Raw genomic sequence first — 19,739 nt, 5'->3', positions numbered from 1 at the left:
GACAAATTTGATTCTTAAACAAACAAACAAACAAAAAACGAAAGAGTAGGGGATTACATTAGATGAACAAGTATAATATATTTCAGTTATAGGAAAGCATTTGATGCACTAATTAAATCACTAATAAGTTCATGCAAGTTGGCCTCTGTAAGATATTCATATAGAAACTGACTAAAACACCAAAAATAAATGAAATGGCAATACACCAGACTAGGGAGACTTGTCTAATAGAATAGTGCAGGGACAGGTGTTAGGACTCATTTTATTCAATATCTTCATTAATTATCTGGCAAAGGAAGTAAACAAGGCAATGAAACCTGATAGTAGGGAAGAGTAACAAACATCACTAAGAACTAAAAAATAATATAATGGACAATAGAGAGATGAAAAACATGGGCAGAAAACAAATAGAGCCTCACCTTAGAAAAACAAACAAATACACACAGTGCAAAAGAAACACAGAAGCAGTAGCACTGAACAGGTACATCTATTCAGCAGGGCTAAAGTCAAATTAAGCTACACAACTTGAGCTACAATAATTGCATAGCTTAAGCTATTTCAACTTAACTCAGCTTTAGGCACTGTCTACACAGCAGGAAATCGAAGGAAGAACCACTTTTCCTTCGATTTTCCTTACTCGGTTACTATGAATCAGAATAAGAAGTCCTTCAGCTCGACATTATTTCAAAATAAAGGCTTGTAATGTAAATGCACACTATGTTATTTCAGTTATTCTGAAATAACGTTGCTGTGTAGACATACCCAAAGAGAGAGAGAGATGATAATGGACAGCAAGGTATACAATGGTTGCAACAAAGCTCAAAGCAATTTGGGTCTGCACCATAAGGCAGAGAGGTTAAGTCTCTTCCTACCTCACTTTTATGCAGTTCATCCCAGGATATTGTCTTCAGTTGTGGGACATTCACTGCCAAAAATATATTAAACAAATTGTAAGTTCAGAAAGCAACAATGAAAGTGATTGTGAGTAGTTAGGATAGATTTATCTATGAAAAAAGATTAAAAGCATTTAACAGCTTAGTTATTAGGGCTTGCCTTGGAAAAGCAACAACCAAAGGGTACATCTACACTAGCCCCTACTTTGAACTAGGGAGGCTAATGAGGGCGACCGAAATTGCTAATGAAGTGCAGGATTTAAATATCCCACGTTTGATTAGCATATACCTGGCCGGTCGCCATTTTGGAAACTGACTAGCCTGAAGTAACTGCCTGCGTCTACACGCGGCAGAGAAGTGGGATTCTGAGATAAACCCCTTAGTTCGAATTAACTGTTACTCCTCGTGGAATGAGGTTTCCAGGTGAAGTGCTAGAAGCTCAGCTACTTGGCACTTTTAAAATTAAACGGGATAGAAAACTATAAAATGTGCAGTTGGGTATAGTGCTGCCTTAGATGAAAGGAAATAGATTGAATCATCTACTAGATCTTTACTATCTCTGACAGATAATAATGGAGCTCAAAATGCATAAGACACAATCTATCCTGCTAAGCTAAGAAAATGCAGTATAATTTTCTCTGAACTACTCTAATTGAAGTATCAGTTTGGCTTGATAAATCTCGAGCCTTATACAGGAGATAGACACAGGAGGACAGCAATAAAATATAATAGTTCATGCCTAAGTAATTATGGGTGGCGTGGCACTATAAAGGCCAATGGTCAAGTAACTTTAATCATCTAAGAAGTGCACTAACTGCCCTCAGATACTCTGACAGAATGTCTTTACTATTATGAAATGGGATTTGTTAAGAAAAATAAGGCAAACAATCAGGCCATTAACTGACTGAGCATTATTGACCTGGATTCAGGATAGCTTATAGCATTGAGTCACCATTAGTATCCAGAGCTCCAAAGTCCATTAGTCAGTTTCTAATTCTAGCTGGTATTGACAGGATTCTTTTTCTGGCACACTTTACACGTACTAAAGACTGGCCTATTGCTGTGTGATGTCCATTTTTGGGAAGTCTTTAATGAGCAGATTATGAAATCATACTGAGCAATACTCACTAGTTGGGCCAGCAGGAGCAGGGTGTGGCCTGGAATCTAAAAAAAGGCTAGAAATCTATTGCGCTACATAAAGTGCTGTTTGCTATAATGTGGACGTGGTTCCTGAGTTTCCCCTCCCCTGCATATTATAGTAAAGAAAAAGACTGCTGTAGTAATGTGATATTCTTCAAAGCAGTATGACATGTGACATCAGTTTTCACAGATACAGTGATAATATAGACAAGCAATGGGATCTCGTGCATAATAATTCACTATAGGAAGCACTTAAACTATGAATAGTCTAGCAGCACCTTAAAGACTAAAAAACCATGTAGATGGTATCATGAGCTTTCATGGGCACAACCCACTTCTTCAGCTGAATGGAGTAGTAAAAATCCAGATCCACGAATAAATAAGGGAAGGCAGAGGAGGGGGAGAAATCGAAGGGGGCGGGGAGGGAGAAAAAAGATTTAAAAAGTAGTGAATTAGATTGTTCAAGAGGCTGAGAAGAACAATTTGAACCTCTTTAAGTACTCATTGTTTGTTTGTTTGGCTAAGTCATTAGGATGTGGAAGGTAGTGGGCCAGCCAGTCTATATCTCTATTCATTCCTCTCTGATAGGAATCAAACTTGTAAATAAAGTTAAGTTCCAACTATTCCCTGTGTGTTTGGCTTGTGGAATTGGCCTGAAACAACATGGTGACTTTGAGATCCATTAATGAGTGCCCCAGCAGGTTAAAGTGTTCTCCAACAGTGAAGAGAAACTGATGGAAGCTGGTGGTTAAATATTGTCATGGGGTAACTGGCTCTCTTAATAGGAGTCAGGCCCCACTCTGCCCAGGACAAACACATTTTTTGTCATGGAAAGGCTGCTTTTTACATCTTTAAGTATTTTTAAAAACATCTTTCAGGCATGCTGTATCAGTCCAAAAGCCAAACCATTGAAATACTACTGAATAATAAGGATAAACTAATAGCTACAGCTTTTAAAATTGTTTTAAATATCTTTTTTTTAAATAACTGAGCCCCAGGGTAGTTGACTGAGCTATTGACTGGCCATGCCTTTTTCTTCTTGGATGTTTGCAGTGTCATGCACTATAGCCTTCTTGTTCTTAAAATGTAAGACAACTGCACTAATTCACCACATTTAATGGAGCTGACATATGGTTTGATTTTTAGTCTAACCTTTATTGTTTTATTTCACAGAGGCGCTTTGCAAATCATGGTAAGTAAAATTGCAGGCCTTTAGTTCTAAATGCATCTCCTTATCAGAACATGAGGCATGGTGTTATATTGCATAATAATGATTTGGAGCACTGACTGATAACATACATGCATAGTTAAACAAAATGTTACAACATAAAATAACAGCAAATCCATTTATTCTTGGTGAAGAATGTCACAACAGGAAAAAGAGATTTACTCTCAGCTACATGTGGTCATATAGATCTAAATAGCTGAAATAATATAACCATTAAGAGCTATTTTCCTGATAACTATCTATTTCTTTATACCCCATCTTTCTATTTTCTCCAGTATATTAATGTAACTTGACAGTACTTGGTTTACATTTTTTACATTAGGTATTTGTTGAGTTTGAAACAACACTTCCATTTTCCCATAAATTGTGACAATAGAACAAAATGATATTTTTAATAAGAGTCTGTCATTAGCGTGCAAAGCGTTCGCTTAAATTATTTATATTTATGCCTAATGGGATGGAAGCATGAGTCTTTTCAATCTGTGACTTACCTGTCAATGTTTAAGGGACTGATTGAAGGGAAAATATACATTTCCCACTGTAGGAGCTCTCTAGAATGCCATTTATTTGAATGAGTAGTTGTTGAGTTCTCATTTCCTGGGGCTGGGTGTATCCACAGCTCTCAGGAAAAAAAGGGCATTATAAAAGGACACATCTGATTGTCTAGCAATGTTTTTTGCTGTAGGTAATGACTTAGTTGATTTAGACTCCCCTAATCACAATAACACTTCTGAAATTATTGGAAAAGCTTTCCCTAGAATTTTTTCATTTATTTTCAAAACAGAATACTGCAAACATTAGGAGGCTATTGCCTCCCCAAACCTGTAATATTTGCAAAATGGTACTGGGAGAATTTAATTTGCTGTTTCAACAGAAATCTGTGAGTTGTAATGGTTCACCTGCTGCCTCCTCCTATTCCTAGTTACACAGAAATGAACACTCAATTGTCACTTCTGTAAGGTCATATATCGGCATATAAGGTGTCAGATAGTAGGTGTTTAAATCTTCCACCTAGCTTAAATCTAGAAAGCTAAGATTTAAAGTCAGTTTTCCCCCCTATGCATAAGAACTACTGTTACAGTAGTGACTGGGTGAGGGGAACATTATGGAGTCAGTTACATCTTCCTGACTGAGCTGGTTTGGTGTTAACATCAGAACAGCCTAGAGTCTGCTCTATATGGTCCCTAATGAGCCATATGTCATCAGAGAATATAGTGAAATTGCCTTCCACCCTGACCCTGTCCAGCCTGACTACCTTAAAGCTCGCCTTGCCCTTCTTTGCCATGACTCTATGCTTCTATCAGCCAGGAGTTCCCCTCTTCAAAGAAAATTCTACACAGACAATTTACTGTTAGACTGTAAAAGGACCTGATGGTCTACTGCCTTGCATCTTTGGCTGTAATTTACCATCTTTGCAAAACAGATGTTAAATGTTGCTGTTCTAAAGCAAGGCAGTGAAAAAATTAAGATCTATATGCATGTGACTTGATGAGTGAGTTGGTACATGCAAGACATGTGCTTCTGTTAGTGATGCAGGCAAACAGAATGTTTTAATATTTCAGCTCCACATGGACTGATCTTCTTGTCACTGCAGTCAATGGCAAAACATCTGTTGACGTGAATGATGAAAGATTCCCACAAAATCATCTTCGGCATTGCCAGAAGAATCCTTTGTAAATTCTCTGCATACAACAAAATATATATTTATATTCTTTCTCCCACCATCCCTCTCTGAGATGGGGCCACTCATCCTTTGTAAATCTAATTAAATTTCATTATTTCCCAGCTAAATGAATCTATAACTTGTCTCTGTCTTGTTTTCTTTAAAAATGTTAAGACCACACACTCTGGGCTCTGCTAACATACTGTATTATGCTATTATTAGACAAATGTAATTTTAACATTACATCACATACATGTTGCAGCTGTAGTTGGAATATGCCTTTTAAAAATACTTTATTGGATGAAATTGTCTCAGTTTCAAGAAAAATCTGGTGCTTTAATATATTTTATTATGCCTTTTAAAATTCTGTCTGATAAAACCTTTGATATATTATAAATAGCTGTAAAGAAAATATAATTTAAAATTCTGAGAGAAAACATTTCTCTTTTTTCCCTTTTACATTTTCACAAAACCCACACAGGCACCAAGAATAACAATAAAAATAATTTACGTCTGTGCAATATACTCTGGGTTGGAAAGATTCTAGAGAGATTTTCAGCAGGTTAATTTTAAAGCTGCTCTCTGATTAAACTTTGGCTAAAGCATGATGACTGATCTTAAAGCAAATGAAGGGTCATATATATTTCACATAGTTAACATGAGCACTGCATTAATGGACTTGCCATTGTTGTGGTTGCTGCAATCAAAGGTGTGCAGTAATCATTTTCACCTGTAACAAGGACTAGCTGTTACTGCTGTTCATTGCAGAAAGCAGCCTCTAAGAATCTTGACACACTAATAGTACTTGACTGACACAAGAGCTAGGTGAAATTTTGCCTTGAAATTGTGTCTGGCAAAAAATGCTGATTTGGTGACACCAAAAATATTTAGCAGATTTGATTTTATCTTAATAGTTCATATAAAAAAAAACTCTAAATAAAAAAAGTCCAAAGAAAACATTGAAAGTGAAACGTTTTGATTTTCGATTTCATGTGCCTTTTTACTTGAAAGTTCATTTGCTTTTGTTGTTTTTTAAAATATATATTTGTTTCAATTTCAAGCATTTCCTGTGGAGTCAAACAAAATGTTTGACCCAAACAGTTTTTTCTGTTTTTGATTAAATGAGAAATTATTTTTGGGGCCAAATAGGAGAAAAAAAATTTGGAATTGCCAGTGAACCAGACAATCAATTATTCATGCAGTTTGATACACATCCTAGCAATGTTGTATTCTTTACAAGGTAGCTTCCAGTTCCAAAAATTAAAATATGACTGGAAATTACCCTGCATTTCCCCCACCTAGGCCTGCTTCTCAAATTAATCAAGATCAGTCATCTCATCTGTGACAGCCTGTCTCTCTAAATGCTAGTACAATGAAGGATCATCATGAGAATGCTTTTTGGTTTGGACCATTTCAACATTTTTACCACTTCCCATGCTAAAGAAAATGTTGCAAATTAGCACAGAGATAAGAGGAGGCTCAGAAACAAAGAACAGATCAAACAGGAAGTCACCACCTGGAGAAGTAGGTATAATATGATTCTCCTCTCACTCATGCTGGTGTAAATCAGGAGAAATTCCTTACATCAATTGAATTACATCAGTGTAAAGCTGGCTTCATGCAGAATTAGGCTCTAAAAGTGTATGCTACTATGGCAATGAATGAGAAATCAGAGAATTTCAAAGTTGCTATAAAAGAAGTCATGCTACTTTTTACTGATTAATTTAACAGTAGCTATTCTGAAAGTAACCAGGTTTTGTTTTAAACAATAGTATTTCACAACAGCTTTGAAAGCCTGTGTTCAATCTGATGAAATATTAACAAAACATTAAGCTCTTAGTTTGAGAGGTACCAGCATCACTTAAGAAATGGGGATACTGAAGAGTGACAAGTATTTCTCAAATCTATTTGGAAAACATAAATAGAAAGATAGAGAGATGTAACATCTAGTTAATATCCAAATATCTTTGGCATGGTAGAGAAACATTGCATTTTCCATTTCACTTAGAGTCTTTGTATTCCCCTGTCCGGGGTTCCATCAAATTTGTAACTGGATATTTGGCTGTGTGCTATTTTTTGGACTCTGAGAGCAACAAGAAGTACACCCATCCAGTGGTGCTGGAACAATTTTTATACAGGGAGTGCTGAAAATCATTGAACAGAATTTTAAATCCTGTATATTATGGAAACCACTTCAAGCCAAGGGGTGCTGCCACAGCCCCACCACTCCTTGTTCCAGCACCCCGTATCCAGTCTTGATTTCAATTAAAATAAAGGTAATATTCCTACTCTGACATCCACTATCACTCAGCCATTTTGTTCCAGATATTGTCTTCCTACCATAGGATAAGGTGATCTGCGTCCTTCCACTTAGCCACTCTCCACAAATGAATCAGCACTTTACTTGACAAGAGTTGCTGCTACCATTCTGAGGGAGTTCTCTCCATACTTCTCTCCCTTCTCTCTTTTCTGACTTCTGACCTTTCACTTTCCTCTTCCTTGTATTTGACTGCTGCCTCCTCTTACTCACATTTTATTTTCATCCTCCCCCGCCCTTACCTATTCCTTCCTCTTTTACTCCTTTAGCAGGCAGTGGATTTGAACAGAACTGCCAGTGCTACAGGAGCTGCCTGATAAGTGGGAAACAACAGGGAAAGGAAAAAGCGTTTGAAGTGGAGTTTTAGTGTTTTCAGAGGAACATAGTTGAATTTCATGTCAGAAATTGCCTCTTTTGGTGATAATGAAGACATGCTTTGAATAGAGCAATCACTGATACCCTTCAGCTTAGTGCCTCACCACTAACAAATTACACTTCCTATCTTTTTCTCACCCTACTTGGACATCCTGATTAAGTACGAAGCAATCAAAGTAGTAATCACATGAGTAAAGTGTAGAATATACTTTAGAAAAGGGCAAGTGGGGATGGGGAGCATGAATATTTCCAACTCAGTGCCATACTCTACATTTAGTTGTCTTCATTCAGAATATCAACCAAGGCTTGCAGCAGTCTATCATCTCTATGTTTGTATGGTTTGGCATTGTAAAAAAGGTCAACGTAGTCACTATACAGATTGTCCTCAGAGTCTTTTAACTGGGAGGGTTTGTTTAATTTTTCAAGGGCTTGATAGAAATGTTCGTATGGAATATTTATCTTTTCATTGGGAGTCTTCTTTGGTACTCGATCCTGGGTCATGTGTCCTCTAAAAGCACTTTGCAACAGACGAAGCATTGCCTCTGATGGGATTTTGTTTCCCATTTTATCAGTGCTGCTGCTGCTGCTATCTTCTGGGACTTTGGCTTTTTCACTCAGGTTCTCTTGTGTGGTATGATCCTAAAATACAGAACAGGCCCAAAAGTATTAGTAAGCATTTTGCTGACATCTGAAGTAGGTCTTGTTATGAACAGGGATTTGTGCATATGAATAAATGCTGCTTTGATCATTTAGGAACCACTGAAACCAGGAAAAGGATTGCAAATCTCTTGTGCAAAATATTTAATATATCAAATAACTAAAAGATCATAAAAGTTTAAATTTGGATTCTACTAGCTGTTTATGTATTCTATGTACCTACCTACCATCCTACATTTTATAGTAATACCTGCAGATTTTTAAACGTAAGCACAATTGGATTAGGTACAAACTTGGAAAAAGAACCTCTAAGGAGGCAGTGCATGAAGTGGTGACTCAATAGTTGGCATTTTCCCCTTTCAAGCAGGAATAAACTAATACCCCAAAATAGCCAATAAAGTTTTGCTGGAGGTGCTGTTTCAGATGAGAGACAAAAATGAGGTTCAGAGACATTCTGCCCACCAACTTCCCCCTGCAGTGTTGGTTGAATAAAGTTTTACTTCTTTTCAAATTATACGCTATTGTGCACTGTTGGTATGTACATTGCCACTTGTGATTGATATCTATATATCCTATGGATAGGCCAATCTACCTACTAAGAGTGGTGTGAGACTGTATAGTTGATGCCTATACAGTGCTCTGAAGACTTTCAGATAAGTGGTACTGTAAAAGTGTGAAGTATTACAATCATTCGAATCTGGCACTGACAGCCAGTCAGAGGCTTGAAACATTTATATTTTTCATAAATCATTAGCAGTTCACCTCCAAGCAAAGGAAGAGGATAAAAAGGAACTGGAGACAACAACACTAGTTATCAGAACAACATTTAAGATCACAAGAAGGTCCCTAAATCAACATAGAACCATTTGTGGGATGCTTCATGCCAAAACTCACAGCAGGCACCAGAGCTGGCATGCTCTTTTGGGGCCAGATGCTATTTCCATTTTAATCACTGTAAGCGACAAGATCCTAACGCTCAGCTTGATTGTTGGAGAGATTCCCCCCACCCTATTCAGCTTCTGTACAGACTGAGTGGATAGTTCATTTTTAGAACTGATAAACTGATCATTTGTGCCTCATATGTCATTAGTAACACGACAAAGTGACTGATACCTCTACAAAGTCTGCCATCTTCTCTACTCCTCTTCTGTCGTTTTGCACAGCATTGTAGGATGTGTATACACGTGGCTGCTTCATGTGTTCAGGTTGGGTAGATGTGCCATGCAAAATCAATTTCCAGTTCACAATTCTCCCTTCATTCTGCATTCTCCTAGACTAAAGAGCAAGCATGAATATTGTATTAGTGTAGAGTCAGGGGACAAGAGAGACAAAGAAAGAGGATAGTTCCAGTCAACAAAAACAAGAGTCACAGGAATGGTTTAGAATACTTTTAAAATGTAAATTTAGATGCTGAATTGCAAGCACAGAAAGATATTTCTGGTATGATAATATAATATATGATACATAGCAGTAAGTGAAAATTAGTCTAGTGATTCTAAGCTACGCCAAATGTGTTGAAAATACATATGTTTTAAATAATTTTCACTAGCTCATTAATAAGTGTGGTCATTACAAGTGGCAATACAGCACAATGTCAAAAATTACTAAACCAGATATTTCATATTGTCAGAATTTGCTCTCTGAGACACTGCACAGAGATTTCTGCCCTGTTAGCAACAGATTTTTAACAACATATAATAGTACCCTTGAAACACTGCTCACTACTGTGCACACTAGATTTTGGGAACATCACTGTATAATAAGAGTGATTTTAAAATCTGATAAGGGAAAAGGCAAGTGTGTTTTCTGAAACATGTTTTAAACAACATCATCTTTGGAATTCTTGCTCAACTGTCTGCCTGAACTAAGGCAGCTGCTGACAATCCACCTAGTCTAAGAAAAGCCACTATTACTGGCCTTGAGATTTAAAGGCAACTAACACTTTAAAATTAGCAGTAAATCTAAATGAGGCTCTCACGGAGTAGCTACGGTAGGAGTCAGTATTATGAGAAACTGTTTCTGGAATAAAAAAAAGGCCCGGGTGACAGAAGCTGAAGAAAAGGTGCATTGTTTTTCAGGAAGTGGGAGGCTGGGTTTGTGAGATTGTTTGGGGATCTTGTATTTGAAAATGGAACATGACTATCCATTTAATTAAAAACAAAATACTCTTCTTATATACATTGCAAGAAATGTTATGCCTTGTTACAATGAGATAATTATTAAGGCACCTCTAATAACAGGATTATCTGACAAGCCAGAAGTCCTGCAGGTAGCATGAAGAATATTATTGTTATTGCCTTCTCCACTTGCTATGTGCTTTGGATTACCCTGCTGTTTGCAAACTCCTCTCATTCCACATTGCACCATCTACTTCTCTATATGCTGATCCTCCAATTAAAGAGAATGATATCTCAGTCATGTAAGAAGCGGCTTTCTCCACAGACCTCTCACTGCTTTAATCCATATTCTCATAAGGTTTAGTAAACATGTATTATATATCTCCAGATTTCTTGGCTATAATCCTTGTGGGTCATTCATTACTTTGAGAGAGAATATAGGGGAAGATATACATAAGAATTACTCTCTGAGGTGACCAGGAATTAATACATTCTCAAGCTTTTAAGTCAATGAAAATTATACCAAGAAGAGACTAGACCTTTCCTTGTGCTTTACTTCCCCAAATTTGCAAGTAATTCATTACAAATTCCACTCCAAAATAGCATAAAGACGGAATTAAATGGTTATTCTTCATCCATGTAAATATGTACATTGTAATAAATATATTAAAAGCTAAATTCTGCTGACAGTTGCACCTCTATGAAGTTACCCTGCTTTTACACTTACATAATAGACAAATGAATGTGCCTATATCTTAAGTTTCTCTCATTAGCATGCCCCTTTCCACTTTTATCCAAGTGCATGTTTGGTTTGTGTTTTTAAATAAACTATTTTGTTAGTTTCTCAGTAAACAAACTTCAGCTGGTCTCCTTACTGGATAATGTTAGTGATCTCTGGTCTATGTGTTCTACTCATGTACCTGGCTAATTAGCACACATATATGTACTTACCACATCAGTAATTCTCAAAGTCCAAGTGCCTTTTGGATTTTCTCCCCATGTATGGACAGACATGAAGTCCCAGTTTTTAAAGCCATTGGGAGACTTATCTCTCTCTCTTTCAGCCAGTAAGACAGTGTTGGTACCTTTTTAAGTGCAACAAACAAACATTCATGGAGTTAGTGAGCATCCATGGACATAGTTGAACTACAACTTCCATAAATCTTCCCCTTGTATCTACCCTCCATTCATCACCTTTTAGAGATTTTTGCCTATCATCAAGAACTGCCCACTTTACTAGACAATACCTGGGCTTTCTTCAAGACTGAATAGATCATTGGCCTGTTGATACAAGGCTCTCTTTATCTTTCATACTATCAAACTATCACCTGGAGCAGGTGTTATTTTATATTTGCTTTTGGTTTGATTACAGGGTGGGACCATGTTGCTTCTGGAATTAGCTATTAAATCATTTTCAAAGCAGGCTTTGCTGCAGAAGGTTTGCAGTTAATCCAGGAGTTGTCATGGAATATCAAAATCACATCAGCAAGGCTCTCACACCCTACTAGACAGTGAGATACATCCACAAAGGAAGAGTTTGATGCTGTTGAGTAAAATTAAAAAAAAAAACAGATCTGGGGAAAGCTTTCAGCATTTTAACTTCTGCGGGTCAAATTCTGCTCACAATGTTTGCATGGGTGTAAACAAGAACAAAATTTATCACTAGGGTTGCCGGCCCTCCAAGACTGGCATGCAGTTTCCTGGTATTAAAGATTAATCTTTAATTAAAGATTATGTCATGTGATTAACTCTCTAGGAATACATCCAACTAAAATTGGCAACCCTATTAAATTATCACTGTGTTTTCAATGAGTGTGGGGTGCATCTTAAGTAATGCCTACACTATAGGCACTTGAGCAGCACTGGTGTGGTATTACATCCATGCTCCTGTAGTGCTGAAGTGTAGGCACCTCATACAATGATAGAAGGGTTGTTAATCCAAATACTGTGGTAGCTAGCTTGACAGAAGAATTCTGTTGCCCAGAAGTAAGGCTGGCACAGCTATATGTCTTGGGGATATGAATTTTTCTACACTTCTGAGCACTGTATCTATGTCAACCTAACTTTTAAGTGGGTTGTGCCCACAAAAGCTCATGATACCATCTACATGTTCTGTTAGTCTATAAAGTGCTACCAGACTACTGGTTGTTTTTTAAGTTTATCCTGTACAGACTAACACGGCTACCTCCTGAAGCTTCTAAATTTTAAGTGTAGAACAGTCTCGTACTCAGGCCAAGTCTACAGTACATGAATGTCGGTGGCACAGCTGAGGTGCTATAACTATGCTGGCAGTGGCATAACCCATAGTGCAGGCACAGCCTACAGTGATGGAAAGGGTTTTCCCACTGTTGTAGGAACACTGGTTCCCTGATCAGTGGTAGCTAGGTAGAACAGAAGCACTCTTTCATCAACCTTGCTGAATCTTTACCAGGGGTTAGACTGGTGTAGCTTGATGTGCAGAGGGTAGTTTTTCCACCCCCTTAAGCATGTGGGGCATTACATCCAGAAGTCTTGTCTCTGGAATATGGGATATCAGAAAATGATGCCTCAGTCACTGTTTCCAACTCCACAGTAGGATTTTCATTGAGGTTTGCCACCTCTGAGGTACAAAAAAAATGAAACATCTGGAGTGAGTCTGAGCTGGAAAAAGTGGAGAGCTTCTCAGGAGAGTTACTTCACAAAAGAGATAATCATTGGAAAACTTGGATAAGTGGCAACCCTACTTTCAGTATAATTTTCACTCACCATTTTGAAGTTTTTGTTTTCAATAATACCTTAAAAGACATGGAAATAGATAGTGGCACATAGGCAGCCAAATCCCTGCCTTCTGCATATGATTCCTCCAGGAGTGGCATTGAGGATCTGGGCTTTTAAGGCCTGAGTTTCCCAGTCAGAAAGTCTGGGAAGGGGGTTCTTAAGCTCTGCTGTTGTGCACAGTCAGTTAGAACTGGACATAGAATAAAGTTTTTGCAAGGTCCTGAAGTACTGAGAGATCACTGAGCACTACATCAAGCATGTACTTTTTTGGAAGTAATTATTTTTCCTAGAATGTAATTCAGCCATTTCTACAGTAGGGAGCTAAAGTGATTCTTAGATTCTTACACTGCAACAGCAGAAACTAATCACTTTTTTGATCACGTTTGTTTGCCTCTTATACCTGATGGGGAAGTGAGAGTGACATGAAGATCACCTCTGCGGGAATATTCAATTGTTGCTTCAAACTGCACATGCTCCAGAGATGTAACAGAATTCTCTTGACCTTCACACGCTTTTGTTGGAATTTCAATGGTTACTTCTCCATTTGCTCTTAATAATCTAGCAAAGTTACAGAGATTTCTTGGTTACTTACTAGGTTATTACACAAAGTCCAGTACATGGATGCATTTTACACCTGTTACTTGAATGAACAGTCTGGGAAGATATAAGGACAGTTCTGCACTCCTTGCTCATCCAAAATTGCCAGTAAAATCCCTGGGAGTTTACTGCACAGGAAATACAGAAATCAGCTAAAATATTTAAACTGACTATGCCTGATTTCTTCCACACACTATGGAAGCAAGAAAGCTTAATGATCAATGTTATTTCAAGACTTAATGCCTACACTGCACTCCAAAAGACTCCTAAAAGAGAGTCTCTTCATACAACAGCATTAGTGTATCAGATGTATGTGTTTGCCTCAGTAAAATCACCAGCCAGAATATTACTGTATAACTAAAATGGCTGGAAAAAGCTGCAGCGGCTGTAGCCCTCTGAATCATTTGTGGTAAATTCCACTTCCTAGAACAGAGCTTATTCCTTCCCGACATTTTCAAAGCATTGTGCATGGCTTTTTCTGTTCAGTTCTCATTAACTTTAATGAGAATCTGGTGCTTGAATCCCAACACAATACATTAAAAATGCAGGAGCTAGCGAGCTTTGTTTTTGTAATGTAACACAAAAGGATTTCAGTGATGATACCTAGCTAATAAGTTTCATAGACGTCAGTTCTGTATTAAATTCAAAACATGAAGAAAAACAGACCAGACCCGGGGGGGGGGGGGGGGGGGGAGAGGGAGGGGGGAGAGAGCAGGGAATGTGACAGTTAAAAAAGGCTATAGTAAAAATAATATAAATAAACAGGTTACCAAGAAGTGAAATGCTACATATCTGTAATATATTTGTACTTGGTAAACTTAGATGATATCATTTATAGATCTGTTATAATTATCTTTATTCCAGACAGCAGAGTCATACATTAACAAGTCGGGGAGAGGGTGGAGGAAGAGGGTCTAAAGTTCTTTATTGATTAAACAAGTTAATTATTCAGTGTGCCGTGCATGTATTAATACTGAGTCTATGTGCAATATATAGGAAATATTTGCAAGTATGATATGAACTTTTATCACAGTGCATTTGAGATGGTTGTGTACATAGGAATGGAGGATAAGTGTGAGTTACACAGATCACCTACCAGTGCTTCTGAAGCAACCTTTATATCACATTGTCATGTATAGTAAAGATTTAACATGTTATAGGAAAATATTTTAGGAATAATTTCAAAAAAACAAATTAAACATTTGAATTTCTCATATTTCTTCATCTTAATTGGTTAGATTTAGTATAACAGTGCTAGTAGTCCTGCAGTGTCATCTATTCACATGCTGGTTATGCACACAGACAGAATCTTTATTCTATATTAAATCATAAATCTTAGTATTTGCAGCAGTCTTACACTCAACAACATGAAACAAAGAGATGGGTGCATTACTTACCCACTTTTTGGATTCCTGAGAAACAGAACAAGGCAAAACCAAAGAAACCAAAATTAAATAGCTTAACCTATTAGACAAATTTATTTAAGATATTACCTTCTTGCTGTGGATTAGACAGAAAGAAAATATGAAGAATTAATTGCCAATGCAAATTCTTACCTAGGTTCAAAGCTATTGTCTTTCACTATACACTCTTTCTTTTCAGGTGCTCCTTTCCAAGTTTTAGGATCAGCTAAATCCACCAGTGCCTTGGCATTAAGTAATCCAAATCCAAATCTGCTATTCACCATTAACCCTGCTCCATTCTTCTTCCATCCAGGATTATTGGCCAGTGGATCATATTCTGAAGTCCAAACTACCAAATGCTGCATATCTCTCCATGTTAGATTAGGGCTGTTTAAGAAAGTATAGTTAATTTCTACCAAATTGTCAGTTAGCTTTCTCTAATGGTGCAATTTTACGATATATACACAAAGCTGTTGAATAAATGAAATCCCTTTTTGCTTATCTGTACCCCAGCTGCACTACTGTAAGCATTTGAGGGCCTCACATACTATGTATTTACCCATACAGAACTCTTTTGAGATCTGGAAGTACTATTATAGCCATTATATAGATGGGGAACTGAGTGGGGAATTTAAGTGACAGAGTACAGTAAACTTCCGATAATCCAGCACCTTTAGGACCAGGGGGTGCCGGATTATCAGATATGACGGACTATCAGAAGGGGGGGCTATGAGGGGTCTGGAGTGGGGTGGGAGGGGATGCCACCCCAGACCCCACATAGCCCCCCCTTACGATAGTCTGGCTCTGCCCCAGGTGTCCCTGATTCAGCTGCTGCTGGTCAGTTTCAGCAGCAGCTGAATTGGGGATGCCTGCAATAGAGCAGCTGGGGTGCTGCCGGGTTGGTCCCGCAGCGCCGAGGGGCAGCACTACGGCACCAACCCAACAGCTCTCCAGCTGCTCTTGGGGACGCCTGGGAAAGAGCAGCTGGGGTACTGCCCGGTTGGTCCCATAGCGCTGCCCCTCAGGGCTGCGGGACCAACCCGGCAACACCCCAGCTGCTCTTGGGGACACCTGGGGCAGAGCAGCTGGAGTGCTGCCGGGTTGGTCCTGCAGCGCCAAACGATGGCGCTGCGGGACCAACCCAGCAGGACCCCAGCTGCTCTGCCCCAGGGGTCCCCGATTCAGCCGCTGCTGAAACAGATCAGCGGCTGATTCCAGGAAGCCCGGGGCAGCGCTACAGGATCAACCCGGCAGCACCCCAGCTGCTCTGCTCCCGGCTTCGCCGTTTCAGCTGCTGGTCAGTTTCAGCAGCAGCTGAATGGGGGAAGCCTGTCCGGCTGCCCCAGCACTTCCGGGTTCCTGATGGTGCCGGACCATCAGGAGTCCCGGAGCATTGGATGCCGGACTAATGGAGTTTTACTGTACTTTGAAAAATCTGGCCCTACATGACTTGCCCAAAGTAACAGAGAAGTCTTTTGTGAAGCAGAGAATTGAACAGAGGCTCCCAAATGCCCTAAATATTGGACCATCCTTCCTCCTTCACAGTTCATTTCTTCTCTTAAGTGAAAATGCTGCTGTGAGGTTATTTTTCTAACATGTTTTTTTCTAGCTACCTCTCTGCAAATGTAGCGCTGGCTCTGAGCCCCAGTCTATACTACAAAATTATTTCACTATGACTGTATCACTGGGGGGAGAGGGAGAGAGTAGCTGTGTTAGTCTGTAACTTTAAAAACAAGTAGTGCTGTGACATCTTAGAGATTAATAAAAATATATAGAATTATGAGCTTTCATGGGTAAAACTCATTTCGTCAGATGATCACTTGGGGTGTGAATAATCCATAGCCCTGAGCAACATAATTATAACACCCTAAGCATTGGTGTAGATATTGCTTTGTCAGCGGGAGAGCTTTTCTCACCAACATAGCTACTACCTCGTGTGGAAGTGGACTTATTAAGCTGACGGGAGAGCTCTCCCCCTTCGGCCAAGAGCAACTTCATTGGAAGCGCTACAGCTGAATCAGTGCAGATGTGTCAATGTAAATTTCTTGTGTAAACCTACCTAGAGCTTGGGTACTTTCCATTTCATGTATCATCACTATTACTAAGGGTTCTGTAGCCCGACTTAGCACCTCATTTAAACCTGGGCAACATCATTAGATGTTCACTGACGTGCCATCCCATTGCCTTCTTGGGTAACTTACTGGGATGTAAGCAATATCTATACTGCCCTGAAGTTTGGACTAATGGGTTGTGAAGGACAGGGTGTACCAAAGTGCTGTGCTGTAACTCCCCTGGTGTGATGCTACGGTCATGAACTGAAAGATTCTTAGTTCTCATTGATGTTTGAAGAAGATGGTGGTAACACAAACCAGAAACCTTTTAGTTGCACCCATAGCTTCCACATGGAGTGATCACACAGCACTTTAGTGCACATGGCTATTCACACCTCTACAGTTCAAATTGCAGCATAGTGTAGACAAACCCTCAGTAAACAGACTGTTACTGATGCCCAGAATGAAACAGAATTCCCAGGCTCACTTTTATTTTGGAACTGGACTTTTAATACTCCATTCATCTGAAGAAGTGGATTGTACCCACGAAAGCTCATGATACCATCTACATGTTTTGTAAGTCTTTAAGATGCTGTTAGACTATTTGTTGTCTTCTCTGTGTTGATCTACCAGCTAGCAGGGATTAAAAGGTCTAGTAACTTATTTTTTTTATTCTCTAAAGTTAGGAGATCTGACTCCGTTGAGTGAAATGATTCCATTTTTATAAAGTCACAATATGAAAGGAACACATAAGTGGAGAATTTAGGAGTCTTACTTTGCTTCAAGAGCTAGAGCAAAAATCCCTGCTGCCAATGGAGCAGATGCAGAGGTCCCAGTGTGAGTCTCAGTACATTCATTATGAAGGTCAGCACTTGTCTGAAAGAAAACAACATGACTAAAATTAGCATGAAAAAGATGAATGAGCATTATTGTATCCACACATAAAAACAAAGTTATGCATCCTTTATCCAGTGCATCTTAATTCACTGTAGAAAACTTTCTCCTGTGTACTAAATAATGGACGTTTAAAATCTGAGGATAAATTCAATCTATTCCTCCTACTATATCCATTTCAGCTATAATTTTTGTATCAAAATGCCTTGTATTGGAAAAAGTACTCCCACATTGAATATCTTGCCTTATTCTGAGATCTGAGAGATGTAAAAATAAGTGAATCAGACTCATCTGTGAATCATAAAAACCCATCATTGTGTTTGGTCTAGGACATTTAAAATTACTGCTTGCTTAAAAATTACTCACAGGATTAGTAGTAGCGTTCTGCTTTCTCTTCAGCAGAAGCACTATAATTTGCAAATGAAACATGCATTTTATTTGAAAATGAAGTACCTAATTCCTCTGCCCGTGTGCTTGCAATATATGAAATTGGATATGCTGAGTGCTTTGCATCTCAGCTACAGAGAAGCCACTTTGGAAGGGCATTCTTTTGACCTACTGAAATGAAAAGTTATTTTAACCTCCATCCATGCGGTATACTGTGAGATTATCATCTTCCAGATCAGAGCTGTTGTTATTAGGTTACTTAAATGCTACTTGATGGTCCCTGCCATAAAAAAGAAATTATGTGTGATCTATATACACACACCAGTATCTATCTATCTATCTATAGATATCTAGATACGCACAAAAAAATATTCCATGCTGTAAAGATGGACCTAAACATGTATCATGATTGGAGGCTTCTAGGTGTTACCGCAATTAAAAAAAAGGAGACGAAAAATCTAATTCTGCCTCCTGATGAGGGACATTTGCAAGCTTCTGAGAATGCACAGAACCATGCAGAAAGTGTTGAACATCTAGTACAATCAAGCTCAGATTTTGTGAAATTCAGAGTTGCTTTGAAAACCAAATTTTTTTCACTACAAGAAATTTTGAAAAAGTCATTTTATTCCTGAACAAAGTTTCAAACTGCTTCAAAGTTATAATTTTTGTTCCAAATAGACATTCTGACTTTAAAGCAAAAATCTGAAACTTGTTTATTAAGATTTCAATAATAATTTTAAAAAGACCTACTCAATGCTTTAGATCAGTGTTTCTCAAAGTGGGCTCTGGGCCCCCTTTGGGAAAGCTGCTAGCAGGCCCACACTGCTTGTTTACCTAAAGGGTCCATAGCCAATGAGGCTCTGGGGCTATGGACGCTTTAGGTATGCAAAGTGGTATGGACCGCTAGAAGCTTTTCCAAAGCAGGCCCATGGTCCACTTTGAGAAACACTGCTTTAGGTGTTCTCACGCCTCATTAAATATCAACAGGATTACGATAATTTCAGTTTAGCCACACACCTATCACACTCCTTTCCATTCTCTTCAGTGTGCTTGGAAACAAACTCTCAGGCTTTTTAGAAAATCCTCAGAAACAGAAGAAGTCTTTTTCACTATTTCCTGAAGGTCACCAAATTTAGGCTATTTCAAACAAAGATGGGGTGAAGAAACCTGGTATCTTCAAAAAAAATGCACAGCCAACTGCCTACTCTCTTGGATAATGAGTAGGGAGGCTGAGGCACTGCTATGTGCCATGAAATGACA

At 38.5% G+C, this 19,739-nt stretch overlaps 1 protein-coding gene and 1 long non-coding RNA gene across 3 annotated transcripts in view; one reads left to right on the top strand and one right to left on the bottom strand.

The window, feature by feature from the left end:
* The window catches only part of LOC106731680 (uncharacterized), a 66,555-nt gene that overhangs the window by 31,351 nt on the left and 15,465 nt on the right, over nt 1–19,739 (top strand). The gene's annotated exons all lie outside the window — the stretch shown is intronic.
* PCSK1 (proprotein convertase subtilisin/kexin type 1) overlaps nt 5,165–19,739 on the bottom strand; it is a 63,104-nt gene continuing 48,529 nt past the window's right edge. For both annotated transcript variants that reach the window (XM_075932104.1, XM_075932103.1), the window contains exons 9-14: nt 17,974–18,074; nt 15,301–15,534; nt 13,548–13,705; nt 11,342–11,475; nt 9,387–9,548; nt 5,165–8,255 (exon numbers count right to left, since the gene is read on the bottom strand). In XM_075932104.1, coding sequence (XP_075788219.1) covers nt 7,890–8,255; nt 9,387–9,548; nt 11,342–11,475; nt 13,548–13,705; nt 15,301–15,534; nt 17,974–18,074 — 1,155 coding nt within the window. In that variant the 3' untranslated portion in view covers nt 5,165–7,889. The remainder of the gene's footprint in view (nt 8,256–9,386; nt 9,549–11,341; nt 11,476–13,547; nt 13,706–15,300; nt 15,535–17,973; nt 18,075–19,739) is intronic.

This window comes from Pelodiscus sinensis, chromosome 6, assembly GCF_049634645.1.
Source record: "Pelodiscus sinensis isolate JC-2024 chromosome 6, ASM4963464v1, whole genome shotgun sequence".
Lineage (NCBI taxonomy): Eukaryota > Metazoa > Chordata > Testudines > Trionychidae > Pelodiscus > Pelodiscus sinensis.
Note: the sequence above shows the minus strand (reverse complement) of the source record. Positions and strands in the feature narration are given on the sequence as shown.